This window comes from Marmota monax, unplaced genomic scaffold (genome assembly GCF_021218885.2).
Source record: "Marmota monax isolate L192 unplaced genomic scaffold, Marmota_monax_Labrador192_F-V1.1 WCK01_AAM20220418_F8-fsc00108, whole genome shotgun sequence".
NCBI lineage: Eukaryota > Metazoa > Chordata > Mammalia > Rodentia > Sciuridae > Marmota > Marmota monax.
Window position 1 is genome coordinate 6,379,045 of NW_026694593.1, and position 14,942 is coordinate 6,393,986.

General features: G+C 42.2%; 1 protein-coding gene across 1 annotated transcript; it reads right to left on the reverse strand.

The window, feature by feature from the left end:
• Nucleotides 1-752: 752 nt before the first annotated feature.
• Bola1 (bolA family member 1) lies at nucleotides 753-1,937 on the reverse strand. The gene is made up of 2 exons (XM_046421933.2): nucleotides 1,711-1,937; nucleotides 753-1,473 (listed from the first exon to the last, which is right to left on the reverse strand). The coding sequence occupies exon 2, from the start codon at nucleotides 1,468-1,470 to the stop codon at nucleotides 1,051-1,053; it is 420 nt and encodes a 139-aa protein (XP_046277889.1). The 5' UTR covers nucleotides 1,471-1,473; nucleotides 1,711-1,937; the 3' UTR covers nucleotides 753-1,050.
• Nucleotides 1,938-14,942: the final 13,005 nt, after the last annotated feature.

The window sequence follows — 14,942 nt, forward strand, 5'->3', positions numbered from 1 at the left end:
TGTTAACCACACTTTTTCTCTAATAATTTACACATTGAGATTATAAGAAAGCTGCTTATGTAGATATTACTTGAGCTCCCCTCAGAAATATGATGTAACGTCGGTAAGTCTCATATACAAAAGGGCTACATAAAGGTTTCTGTCTTCTGTAATTATTCTTCTAGTTGCCCCCACTCCCCACTCGAGTGGTTTTTTTAAAAGTTTTTTTTTTTTTTCCTTATAAGCAAACACTTTTTGGAAACTGACAGGCTGTTAAAAAGCCAAACGTTACACCAATATGAAATTCAAATGTGTTCCTGCCCATAACCGCTGCCTTGACTAATATCTGCTCAGTCCAACCTCTACTCCTTTGCTGAGGTTCTTTCCCCTGCTTGAAACACCTTTCCTCTCTTTTCTGGTTTAATTCCACCTTTCTTTAGAGATCAAACTAGTTCACTTTCCCCATGAATCCCTTTTTGACTTCCCTAGTCTACAAATATTTTTTTCTCAAGAACAACTACTACAGCCTGGTAGGTGCAAGCAGCACAGGCCTGTAATCCCAGCGACTCTGGAAGGGGAGGCTGAGGCAGAGGACCACAAGTTCAAAGCCAGCCTCGGCCACTTAGCAACATCCTGTCTCAAAACTTAAAAAAAGGACTGGGGATGTGGCTCAGTGGTTAAGTGACCTTGGATTCAATCGCCAGTACCAAACAATACAAAACACCCACTGTGACACCAATTCAATAGCCACTGAGAACACGGCAATGCAGTCATATGGTAATTGCTCTTTTAATGCACAGGGCAGTTTCCACCCCTCAGGACTGGTGTAGTCCCTTCCCGGCAAGTCAACACTCACAGCAACAGCTAGGCAGTCCTTCCCTAGTACACAGGGAGCGCAGTGGCGGGTGGCCGCCCTTCCTGGGCTAACTGGTGTGACCTCGGCTTCTCTCTTTGGGAAATGCGAGTGTGCCAACGGGATGGGACACCCCTAAAGATCACGGCAAGGCGGTCGTGGTTCACTAGCTGACCCCCATCCGCCCATTCGGATGCCGTCCTCCCCCATAGCTGGTGTCAGGGAGTGTTCTTGCTCTTCTTGCTCCCACCCAGGCAGGGGGGGCTTGTGTCCAGCTGCGGGTTCTCCCGCCACTGGGCAGGGGTCCGGGCCTGGATGGCGAGAGCGTGGACCGGCCCGGCCAGCTCCTCCGACAGCGCCGCGTGGACCAGCCGGAACCGCTGCAGGGCGCTCAGTCCCTCGAAGCGCGAGCTCACCACGGCCACGCGGAAGTGCGTCTCGCTGCCCGGCGGGACGGCGTGGCCGCCGCTCTCGTTGCGCAGCTCCAGCACCTCGGGGCTCAGGGCCTGCTCCAACTTCGCACGAATCGCTGCCTCGACCGGACCGACGGCCCCGGGTCCCGCGCTGCCGCGGGACAAGCCCACGCGGGTGGCCATGGAGACCAGGCGCTGGAACCGGTGTCCACTCGGTATCGGCATCCGCTAGGACGGAAACGCAGACGCGAGAAGTGAGGGCACGGCCGCCGCCGGGGCGAGTCTCCGGCCAGCTTCCGGCCTCCACGACCCTCGGCCCTCCCCACGACCGCCGCCCCGGGCTCCCGCAGGGGGCGCGCCGGGACCCCAGACTCGGCGGCCCCCGCGCCGCCCCCCGCTGTGTGACGTGTGCAGCTGGCCGCTAGGTACCGGCAGCGGAGGCTCGAGGGCGCGCTCGTCACTTACGGGGACGGGGAAGGAGCCTAGAGGCTGCAGAGGTGGCCACGCGCACTCCGGGCTTTGGTGGAGCTGGTGGCCCGGGCACCCGCGGCGCCCCGGGGGGGCCTCGCTACCTGCAGCCCAGCTGCGGCGGCGTCGGACCGCGTCCTCGCCGCGCGCTGCGGGCCCGGCGGGCGTCACGTGGTGCCCGGGGGCTCCTGGGACCTGTAGTTCCGCGTCTCCCGGCGGCCGGGCGGGGCTGCTCCTCTGCGCAGGCCCCGGTCCTCGCCGCTCCGCCTCCGGCTCCCACTGCGTGCGGGAGGCGCGGGGCGGGGCCGTGGCCCGGGGGCGGCGCGGGGTGGAGTCCCAGCTAAGGCGGTGGGAAGCTCGCGCGCCTTTCCTTTGGAGGGGCCGGGTACCGGGGCTCCCAACCTCTGAGCCGCATCAAGTTTTAAGTAGATATGTAAGAAGATGATCTTTTCCCAAGGGGTACACTTAATTTTTATTTAGTATCCCTAATATTATATGTTTATATACTGCTAAATCTTCTCATTTTGAAACAATTAGCACAGAAAAGATGAATACTACAAAGTGATACTTCCACTTTTCACTAGACCCATGATTTATACATAAATTTAAACGTATATTTACATATTTAAGTACTTGATGTATACTTTTAAAATATACTTACATACTCTTCTGACTGTACCATTTGAAAATAAGTTGCCCATAGCATAATATTTCACCCCTAAGTACTCCGATTTGTATCTCCTGAGGACAAGAATATTCTCTTCATAACCTTAATACCCAATCACACTCAAGAAATTTAGATTATATAGTGCCATATATTTTCCCTAGCCTTTCAAAAAATTTAAAAACTTTTAGGAAAGGTTTCTTGTGCAATAGGAGCCCATGTACCTACCCTTTTCCTAGATGAACTGATAACCTTTTACCAGAGTTGCTTTGTGTTTCTTTAAATATGTGTAGGAATAATAACATTAATAAAATAAAATGTTTTATTTTGCTGAGTCACTTAAGTTAGATAAAAAAATTTTAAAAATCCACTGCTATGTACACTGACCCTCACTCTGCATCTCCTTTCCCGCATAACCACAATACCATGACCCCACTCAAGGGATTAAATATTCATATAATGCTATTATTATTTATTATCTTAATTTTTAGTTGTAGATGGGATACCTTTATTTATTTTTATCTGGTGCTGAAGATGGAACCCAGTGCCTCCACATGCTAGGCAAGCACTCTACTATTGAGCTACAAGTGCAGCCCCACTATTATTTAATATAAAGTTGATAGTCAAATTTCCTCAATGGTCAGAGGCTGGAGTTATGGCTCAGTGATAGAATGCTTGCCTAGGATGGTGGAGGTCCTGGGTTCGATCCTCAGCATCACATTAAAAAACAAACAACAACAAATAAATAAAGGTTAAATTTTTTTAAAAAAATTTCCTCAATTGTGTCATTAGTGTCTGCTGTGGCTTCAATATGTCCCTTCAAAATTTGCATAGAAACTTAATCTTTTTTTTTTAATATTTAGTTTTTAGTTGTAGTTGGACACTACTTTTATTTCACTTATTTATTTTTTTATTTGGTGCTGAGGATCGAACCCAGGGTCTCACAAATGGGAGGTGAGCGCTCTACCCCTGAGCCACAACCCCAGTCCCTAGAAACTTAATCTTGATTGTGGTGATATTAATAAGTGGGGCCATTATGAGGCTACTAGGCCTGGAGGGGGCTATCATAAACAGAGTAATGCCTGACAATTGATCTTGAGGGGGCAACTTTACTTCTTCTCTCCCTTCTGCCCAGTAAAGACACCAAGATAAAGCCATCTATGAGGAACTGGCCTTACCAGATAGTGAACCAGACAGCACCTTAGTCTTGAACTTCTCTTGTCTCTAGAACTGTGAGAAAATAAATTTCTCTTTTATATAAATTACCCAATCTGTGGTATTTTTGTCATAGCAATACAAATCAACTAAGATGGTGTCCTTTATAATGTTTAATTTAAATATAATACAATCAAGGATCATGCATTATATTTAATTGACTTTACATTCGTATTTTGCAAAGATCACTGACTGGAGGTTGGAGAAAAGATTGCAAAGGAGGTAAAGGAAGATGCTCATAGATCACTTGGAAGGTCTTGTAGCAGCCTACATGAGAGATGATGATGACTTGAACCAGGGCAGTGGTAATGCTGGTCCTGGTGGAAAGGGAGAGAAATTGTGACCACAAATACATATATTAGGAGAGAAAACCCCTCAGGTTATGGTAATGGATGGGTTATGAGAAGGGAAGTAATCCAGGATGATTATCAGGTTCATGCATTTGAAGTTATAAAAATAGTACAAATAATTTCTATATATCCTTTGCCCTGATACCAAGGTTACCCAAATATTAACGTTTACCATTACATATGTAATTTTTCCCACTTGAGAGTAAGTTTTAGAAATAAAGCACATTTACCTCTTAACTCCCTGTGATGGTACATTTTATGTGTCAGATTGACTCAGTCATGGGCACCCAGATATTTGGTCAAGTGTTGAGAGCCATGGCCAGGTCAAGATGGTGCCTGGCATTTTGCCAGAAGGAGGGTTCCTGCTGCCTTGGGTGCCCGCTATTTTTGAGCTCTCAGGGAGTTCCTAGAGAGTTCACGTGGGTGGAGTTCCCAGGTTGAGTTCCGGTTGAGTGCTCCAGAAGTTCCCGAAGTTCCAGTGGAACTCTAGGGGAGTTCCTGGAGAGTTCGAGTGGGCAGTGTGCGGTGTGAGTTCTAAAAATAAAGTTCGTTCCTGCTTGAATCTTCAAGTGGCTCGTGATTTGTGCCCAACCAGACTGTGGCATATGGTGGCCCGCACGGGGAACACCTGAGGGTAAGTGATAAGGTAAACTGCTCGCCCCTGAGGGCAGGGCGAGAGGATGGGGAGCCATTTAAAGATTCTTCTTTCCTTTTGTTTCGCTTTTGTTTTAAGTTGCCTGTCCCTGGAGGTGAGAGGGACTGAAGAAAAACCGTTCACATCTGAGGAAAAACTATTTGCGTCTGAGGAACAGATAGGGAGAAAGGACGGATGGACATTTCAGGAGGATAGAAAGGCTGATATAATGAATTTTTGTTTCATTTTGTCTCGGTTTTCTTTTGCATTATCTTAGTGAGGGGTATCTTCGTCACGGAAATATGGAATTAAAAATTAATAAGAACCAAACCGAAAGGGCGTTAAGTAAAGTGCTAGAGGAAGGAGGCATCTCAGTAAAATCAAGAACAGTTAGGGCATACGTTAAGACGATACAAAGTTGTAGCCCATGGTTCATTAAAGAGGGGTTGTTAAATATATTACAATGGAACCATGATGGTGAAGATTTAAAAAAGATACAAAAGGAAAGCCCAGGAACTCTGCCAGTTGGCACATTACCATATGGATGTTGGTACAATCTTGTTTGCTTAGTCTAGGAGAAGACATCTTACATCAAGTAAAAGAGGAAGTCTCTCGACTCAGACGAAGGAAAAAAGTTTAGAGGAGGAAGGGCTATCAGGGGAGAAATTACAACGGGAGGTTGCTACTAACCCCTTTCTATCACCAGGGGGTGTGGGTGTCTAACCAACAGCTCCACCTATGGAGACAACATATGCTGAGTGGCCCTCAACCCCATAGTTGATAGATGGGATCCTGAGACAGGACCTCAAAGATTAGCATGCCCTGTATTTGAGGAGGCAGGAGGGCAGCAAATTTACCATGTTTTAGATTTCAAAACAGTGAAGCAGCTGAAAGAGGCCGTAACAACCAAGCGCCCTTCACTGTAAGTATGGTCGAATCCATTACCAACTTGAACATGATGCCAGCAGATTGGGCTAGTATGTGCAAAACTGTGCTAAATGGAGGTCAATACCTGTTATGGAAGGTTGCCAATCAGGAATTTTGCACAGAGACGACTAGGCGAAATGCAGCAGCTGGTTATCCTCAGAGAAATCTAGATATGTTGCTAGGAGAGGGACCTTATGAGGGTCAGCTGCAACAAGTTAAATATGATCCTGCCATATACTCACAATCACTTCAGCTGTGGTTAGGGCATGGAAAACTTTACAGGGGCATGGAGATTCACAAGGTCAATTATCTAAGGTAATACAAGGAGCCAATGAACCTTACGCTGAATTTGTAGATAGCCTTATACAAACAGCTACCAGAATCTTTGGGGATGTAGAACAAGCAATGCCATTAATAAAACAACTAGCCTATGAACAGGCAAATAGATGGTGCAGGGAGGCCATTAGACCATGGAAACATGGAGATTTAAACACATATATTAAATTATGTAGAGGCATTAATGAACAAGGGCAAGTCGTGGCAGCTGCAGTAAAACAGGCTTTAGGTGCCAGGCCAAAAACATGCTACAATTGTGAACAAACAGGACATTTTAAAAGGAGTTGCCCCATAGGAGGAGGGTTTAACAAAACTAGGTATCAAAGGGGTAGAATACCAGGTATTTGCCCACAATGCCGTAGAGGGAGACATTGGGCTAATGAATGCCGTTCTCAAACCATCATAGAGGGTACTCCGTTATCAAAAAACGGACAAGGACCAGGTGTTTACCCACGATATCATGGAGAAAAACATTGGGCTCCATTGCCAAAAAACGGAGAGGGGGGGCCCCATGCTCCGGGGCTCACGACCACAAATATACGGGGCATTGGAGGAACCCAGCAACACCATCAGGGTAGTGCCCAGGACACATTATCCATTAGATCCCTCACTAGACAAACCAGAGGGAGCTCAGGATTGGACATCTGTGCCTCCACCAGAGCAGTACTAACTCCAGAGATGGGAGTTCAAATCATTCCCACAGGAGTAAAGGACCTCTTCCCCAAGGAACAGTAGGCTTGTTATTGGGACACAGTTCTTTTACTCTAAAAGGACTTATGATAAGTCCTGGGGTAACTGATCCCAATTATGAAGGTGAAATAAAAATTATAGCCAGTTCTCCAAGGGGTATATCAGTAATTTCACCAGGAGATAGAATAGCACAGTTATTAATAATACCCAGCCTGCTTGATAAATTTTCCAGAAGTACTATAGAAAGAGGTTCCAGGGGATTAGGCTCCACAGGTGTAGATTGGGCTATTCTTTCTTTAAATTTAGATTCTCGCCCAATGCAAAAACTAAATATTCAAGGACAGGAATTTAATGGACTACCGGACACAGGTGCAGACCTTAGCATCATCTCTCATCAAGAATGGCCAAAACAACAAGCCACTCAAATGCTTTGAGGCCTAGGAGTGGCAACTAATCCCCATAGAAGTGCAATGGTATTAGATTGGAAGGATCCTGAAGAATGTGAAGGAACTATATAGCCATATGTATTGGATCATCTTCCTATAAATTTATGGGGATGAGATGTCCTAGATCAATTAGGTTTGACATTAACAAATAACATCAATCCAAATGCGCCCACTATTAGGGCTAGACAAGGTTTTAAGAAAGAAAAAGGATTAGGAGAACAAGGACAAGGTATAGTGGCACCAATACAAATAGATCAAAAAACCAGATAGACATGGTTTGGGTTTTCAGGAGGGGTCACTGAGACAATAAAAATTACTTGGAAATCAGAAAGACCAGTATGGGTTCCTCAGTGGCCCCTGACTAAAGAAAAGATACAAGCAGCCCATGACCTGGCCAAACAAAAATTAGCGGATCTCCCCTTAATCCTCCCATTTTTGTCATCAAAAAGAAATCTGGTAAATGGAGATTATTGCAAGATTTAAGAGCCATTAATAATGAGATGGTTATTATGGGACCTGCTCAATCGGGGATTCCCCAATTGTCTGCTTTACCAAAAAACTGGTATGTTTTAGCTATAGATATTAAAGATTTTTTTTTCAATTCCAATTCATCCTTAGGATAGTCCACGTTTTGCATTTACTATCCCTGCGCTGAATCATGAAGGTCCTGATCAGAGATATGAATGGAAAGTACTCCCTCAAGGGATGGCTAACAGTCCAACTATGTGTCAAATCTATGTTAACAAAGCAATCCAGCCACTTAGAAATCAAAATCCTGAACTACAAATATTTCACTATATGGATGATGTATTATTGGCACACAAAGATAAAAACACATTGCTAGAATGTTATGCCACACTTACAAACTTATTAAAAAATTATAATCTAGAGATAGCAATAGATAAATTACAATTAAATCTTCCAATTAATTATTTAGGAGTTCTATTATCCTCAACCATGGTCCATCCACCAAAAATTCAAATACCAATAGATCAACTCAAATCACTTAACGACTTTCAAAAGTTTTTAGGAGACATAAATTGGATAAGGCCTTATCTAGGCATACCAACAGGAGAGTTGGGACCTTTATTTGATATCCTAAAAGGTCCATCAGACCCAAATTCACCCCACATATTAACCCTGAAGCAAGAAAGACATTAAAAATCATTGAAACATATATGGAAAATATGCATTTGGATAGACTTGATATAAGTTTGCCTTTATTATTTATTGTACTACCAACAAAAAATATTCCTACAGGAGTATTTTGGCAAGAAGGTCCATTATTATGGATACATTTGTCTTATTCTCCTAACACTATTCTTACTAGGTATCCTGAGGCTGTAGGACAATTAATACTCAAAGGAATAAAAGCAGCAAAGGGAGTGTTTGGAATTTCTCCTAATAAAATTATTACTCCATATACTATGGATCAAATTGATGAGTTAGCTAATGAGTTAAATACTTGGGCAATAATCATGTGCAAATCTAATGTTTCATTTGATAACCACTTACCATCTAATTCTTTATTGTCATTTTGGTCATTGCATCCTGTAGTTTTTCCAAAAATGACAAGAAAAACCCCTATCATGAATGCTCCAAATATATTCACTGATGGGTCAAATAATGGTACAGCAGCAGTAGTTACCCCTGATCAAACTTTTACATTTTTAGTACCCAAACAATCAGCTCAAAAGGTAGAGCTTAATGCAGTATTACAAGCTTTTGTGATGTTTAAAGATTCTGTATTTAATTTATTTTCTGATAGTCAGTATATAGTTAATGCTATAGTATCCTTTGAAGATGCTGGTAGGATTTCCCCTTCCTCTACTGTTTTCTCTTTGTTTCCACTATACAAAGTCTAATCTGGGACAGAAAAGATCCATTCTTTATAGGACATATCAGGGCACATACAGGATTGCCTGGAGCCCTTAGTTTGGGCAATGATATAGCAGATAAAATTACACATGACATACATATTTTCTCTACACTAGAAGAAGCTACAAATTTTCATAAATCCTTCCATGTCAATGCAAATACTTTAAAAAAGTGTTTTAAAATAACTAAGGAACAAGCTAGACAAATAATAAAACAATGTCAAAATTGTGTGACCTTTTTACCACAAGATAATCTTGTAGTCAATCCTAGAGGACTGATACCTAACCATATTTGGCAGATGGACATCACACACTTGCCAGAATTTGGAAAATTAAAATATTTGCATGTTACAGTTGAACTTCTTCCAGTTTTTTGATGGGCTCCCTTCATGCTGGAGAAAAAAACTAAAGATGTTATAGCTCATTGCTTACAAAATTTTGCCACTGTGGGCGTTCCAAAACAGTTAAAAACAGATAATGGCCCTGGCTATACTTCTACCTCTTTTAAACAATTTTGCTCATCATTTGGCATTACTCATATAACAGGAATCCCATACAATCCACAGGGACAAGGCATAGTTGAAAGAGCTCATCAAACTATTAAAATGTACTTATTAAAGCAAAAAGAAGGAATTGGGAAGGGGTATATATCCCCCAAAGATAAACCTAAAATAACCCTTTTTACTCTAAACTTTTAAAATTTGGATTCATCAGGGCTTAGTGCTGTGGAAAGGCACATGTGTCCAAAAAATGTACATAAGCCCAAGGTACTTTGGAAGGATATTCTAACAGGACAATGGAAAGGTCCTGACCCAGTGATTGACTGGAGTTTCCACAGGGAGAACAGCAGCCAATTTGGATTCCAGAGAGACTAACTAAAGCGATTTCTACAGACCAAAAAGAAGATGATTTGGCTCAAATCCATAACAGCTGATATCCAGAATTCCAGTTTGGCTATCCTTACATCTGCGACAGTGGTTCTCCCACACCAGGAGGCTAATGAATAATGAACACCATTAAGGCCTATTTCAAATGTAAGAAACCTTGGGGCTTGCTTGTGGGAATACCTTCAGACCCATATGCAAGTTACAGGAAAAAGGATGGGATATCAAAAGAAGAGTCAAACCCAAGTGGTAACCAGGATGCTTTTTTCAATATCTATTTTATTATTGCACTTTTCCACATCATGAAGTTTTGTTTTGTCTTTTGAGCTCATACAGACCTAGGTTAATGTTTTTCTGATCAGTTTTATTTTTTGACTGTGGAGTTTTTGAGCATTGCAATGGGGATTTCACCTGTAAAAAGCTACAAGGCCTTTACTATTATGTTATGTGTTGTATGTATTGTGTTATGTGTGCACACTTGTGTTTTGTGTTGTATGTCTGTATGTGTGTATGTCCATATATCATATATGAGGAGCGCTCATGAAAAAATGGATCCAAATTTTTTTTATTATTCACGTGATTTAAATCGTTTAATTTAAATTGGGTAAACAGCTGTTGAGGATTGTTCTAAATTGTGAACAAAAAAGGAGGTTAACGGATCTGTTTGTTTACTTTCACCTTTCCTTTTCATTATCTCTAATTCTATTCAGGACACTAAATTGTTTAGAAAATTGCTTTTTTTTAGTGCCTGCTGGAATGTTACATAATTTTTTTTTAGCCATCATTGCCAGAATTTCTGTCTTCATCCCAGTGCCAGTGAAGACAAAGATAAAACCAAACTACAGCTTCTGCGATAGCTGTCACAACAAACTGTATAAACCGATGCATCAATGAATAATGTAACTCAACAAGTGATGCTCAATCAAGGAGTCGATTTACTTTGGGAGGAAAAGGACATATTAATGGATTCCTCTGCTTTAAACTGCTTGCAGAACTTGCCTGGACTATGTATCACTTGTATGCATTGTGAACTATCTGTTGGTGCAGTGAATTGTGGTAGTGCCGGGGTATCTTTGCTGATGATGTCATCGGTGGTACAATTTTTCCAAAAGGGGCTGTCAATTGGCTTGGTGTCGTGGCGTTTTGTATCCTCCCCTTTCTGCTTGTAGCAGGTTGTTCATGTTGTTTGTGTAAAAACCACTATCCACAAGTGTGGCTAAATGCTGGGCCGGTAGTCAATGACAGGTAAGATCCAATTGCAATGGTACCAACCTAAGACAGGAGGCTGACGCCTTGAGGTCAGCTCATCCGATGATGGGTCAGGACTATATGTAGTATTGGACAACCTAACACAGGCACGGTCCCTAAGCCACATGCTTGTTGTTTAATTAAACAAAAGCGGGGAGATGTTGAGAGCCACGGCCAGGTCAAGATGGTGCCTGGCATTTTGCCAGAAGGAGTGGTTCCTGCTGCCTTGGGTGCCCGCTATTTTTGAACTCTAGCAGAGTTCCTAGAGAGTTTGTGTGGGTGGAGTTCGCTGGGTTGAGTTCTGGTTGAGTGCTCCTGAAGTTCCCGAAGTTCCCGAAGTTCCTGTGGAGCTCCCGGGGAGTTCCTGGAGAGTTCCGTGAGTGGCTAGCGGGGTCAGTTCTAAAAATAAAGTTCGTTCCTGCTTGAATCTTCAAGTGGCTCGTGATTTGTGCCCAGCTAGACTGCGGCAGTCAAATATTATTCTGGGCGTTTCTGTGAGAATGTTTTGAATAATAGTAACATTTAAATTGGTAGACAGAGTAGAGCAAACTGCCCTCCCTAATGTGTGGGGGCCTTATCCAAAGAGTTGGAAGCCTGAGTAGAACAACAGGGTAATTGCAGGGAAGTGTTGGAGAACGACATTGGCCAAATTATATTGTTATATTGGGTGCAGGTATGAATATGTATCAAGAAATCCCATCATTATGTGCAACTATCAATGCACCAATTAAAAAAAACGTGGAAAGAAATTTTAAAAAGTGCTTTTCTTCCAAGTAAATAAGATATCCTCCTGACTGGTTGCATCAGTACTAGAACATTAGCTTTTTCCTGCCTTGGAACTCAGACTAAAACATTTGCTCCTCCTGGGTCTTGAGCCCAGTCGTTACACTGAAACTACACCATTGGTTCTCAGGCCTTTTAGATGTCCATTTTTCTGGGTCTCCACCTTGCCAACTCACCCTGAAGATCTTGGGGATCTTTCAATTTGTTATCATCCATAATCAAAGAGCAAATTTACTGTAATAAAATCTATTTCTCTCTCTCTCCTAGTGGTTCTGATTCTGTAGAGAACCATGACTAATGTATTTTATGAATGTATATTTACTAAAGAGAGATAGACATTAGCCAGAATGTAATTGTACAACTCTAGAAATTAACCTAGCTATAGTACTATTATCTAAATTACATACCTTATTCAAAGTTAGCCAATTGTTCCACTAATGCTCTATATGTAAAATTAAAAAAATTTTTTTTTCTGGTCTAGGAGCCAATCTAGGACAAAATGGTGCATTTACTTGTTAGGTCTCTTTTGTTTTCATTAACCTGGACTAGTTCCTTAGTCTTTCTTTGTCTTTGGGGTATTTATTTACTTAGAGATGGGGTCTTGATATGTCATCCAGGCTGGTCTCAAACTTCTGGGTTCAAGCAATCCTTCTGTTTTGGCCACTCCAGTGGCTGGGACTCTAGGTGCATGACTCTGCACCTGGCTGACTTTGATATTTTAAAGACTACAGGCCATTTATTTCATTGAATGCATCACAATTTAGATTTGTCTAATGTTTAATCCATGATTAAGATTTAAGTTTGCATTTTTGGCAGGAATACTGCAGAAATGATACATTAGTCAGCTTTCCATTACTATAACAAACACCTGAGACAAATTGACTTATAAAAAGATTTATTTTGGGGCTGAGGTTGTGGCTCAGTGGTAGAGCGCTTGCCTAGCATGCCTGAGGCACAGGCTTCGATTGGATCCTCAGCACCACATAAAAATAAACAAACAAGCAAATAAACAAACAAACGAACGAATAAATAAATAAAGGTATTATGTCTGTTAGAGTCTGTAAACAAGTCAAAATAACACCTGGCATTTTGCCAGGGGAATGTTAGAGTTCATAAACAAGTCTGGATGGTGCCTGGCAAAATGCCAGAGGGAGTGGTTTGAGAAGTAACAAAAGCGAGCCATTAAGTGTGGAGATTCCTTATTGGTTGACTGATGTATCTAGTTTATGCTAATTAGATAAGCTGTGTGGAATGTATAAATACTGCTCCTGTCCTGCAATAAACGGCTCCTACTCCTGCTGTGTCAACGTACACAAGTTCTTCGTCATCCCCCTGATTATTCTGCTGTAGCCGGACTGCGGCAATGTCCATCTACAACTTTAAAAAAAAAAGATTTATTTTGGCTGGTGGTTTTGGGTTTCAGTCTATGGTCGGTTTGCCCCATTGCTTTGGGCTTGTGGCAAGGAAGCACATCATGGCAGGGAGTACCTGGCAGAACAAAGCCACTCTCTGCAAGGCCAGGATGCAAAAGAAAAAGAAGAGGAAGGGGATGGAGTCCTGATATCTACTTCAAGGGCACACCCCCCACTAAGTCCCACCTCTTTAAGGTTCCACCACCTCTTGATAGCACCAAACTGGGGCACCAGCCTCTAACAATGGACTTTAGGGGGACACTCCAGATTCAAACTATGGCAAGCGATATTGAGTCCTCCTTTGTGCACCTTATTAGGGGACACATGATCTTGAACTCTCCTATTACTAACTGTAATTCTGATCATGTGATTAAGGTGATATCTATCAGGTTTTTCCAATCTGTAATTGTCGGAGATACAGTAGTTCCCCCTTTTCCATGATTTCAGTCACCTGAAGTCAGCTGTGGTCTAAAAATATTAAATGGAAAATTACAGAAAGAAACAACATATAATTTTTAAATGATTTCTATTACAGTATATTGTTATATTAGTCTATTTTATTATTAGTTATTGTTGTTAATCTCTTACTGAGCATAATTTACAAGTTAAACTTTATCACAGTTATGAAAAACATAACAGGAAAAAATATAATAAATCAGTCTCCAAATCCATGGAGTCCATATACACATGATGGGCATCTGTGGAGTCAACCAACTGCTGATTGAAAGTATTTTTTACAACTTGCATCTGTACTAAACATGTGCAGACCTTTTCCTCGTTATCGTTCTTAAACAATATAGTATAACAAGTATTTACACAGCCCTTATGTTGTAGTAGACATAGTAAGTAATTTGGAGATGATTTAAGAGGACATGCCTAGGATATAGCCAAACGTTATGCCATTTTACATAAGGGACTTGAGCGTCTTCAGACTTGATACCTGTGGGGGTCCCAGGAACCACTCTTCCATGGTACTGGGGAATTACAGTGTCTATGGGGTTTGGTACTATCCGCCGTTTCCAGTATCCACTGGTCATGTTGGAACATATCCTGCTGTGGATAAGGGGGGACAACTGTACTTTTGAGTCTATGTATTTCCTGTTTGTCAATAATTTTATCATTTGAAAGTATATGAGAGGCATCTTTCTACTAGGGATTATCAAAATGAAATGAGATCGCTGGGATAACGGGGTGGCTGAGTGGTAGGGTGGTGGTGAAATCACCTGAAGAGAAATCCTATGGTGAAAAAAGAATTAGGATGTTTATTGGAAAAACCATGCTGGTTAGTGTGCGAAGAGCGTTTTTGAGGAGTGGGAAGAGTAGAGAAGCAGGAGAAGAAGAGAAAAGTCTTTGTTAAAGTTGTGGGTGAAAGATAACATGAAGAAAGGCAGCATGTGGTCTAGAGAGAAGCAAATCGATTAGAAAGCCGTTAAACAGATTCTATTATAGGACTGGTTCTTTGGCTAAGGCCTTGCAACTTGCTAATCAGTGGGAGTGTTGAGAAGCTGTGGTCAGGAAAAACCTTGCTATAGAGCTGACGTTTAAACAGAAATTTGAACCCCTAGAGGGAACTGACCACATGGAAAGAGAGATCCAGACATAAGGCATGGTATTTAATATATTCTAGAAGTGTGATGTTGACCTTCGTGTTGGCACATTTAGGTGATCAATAAAATATATTGGAGGGGCTGGGGATGTGGCTCAAGCAGTCGCGCGCTCGCCTGGCATGCGTGCGGCCCGGGTTCGATCCTCAGCACCACATA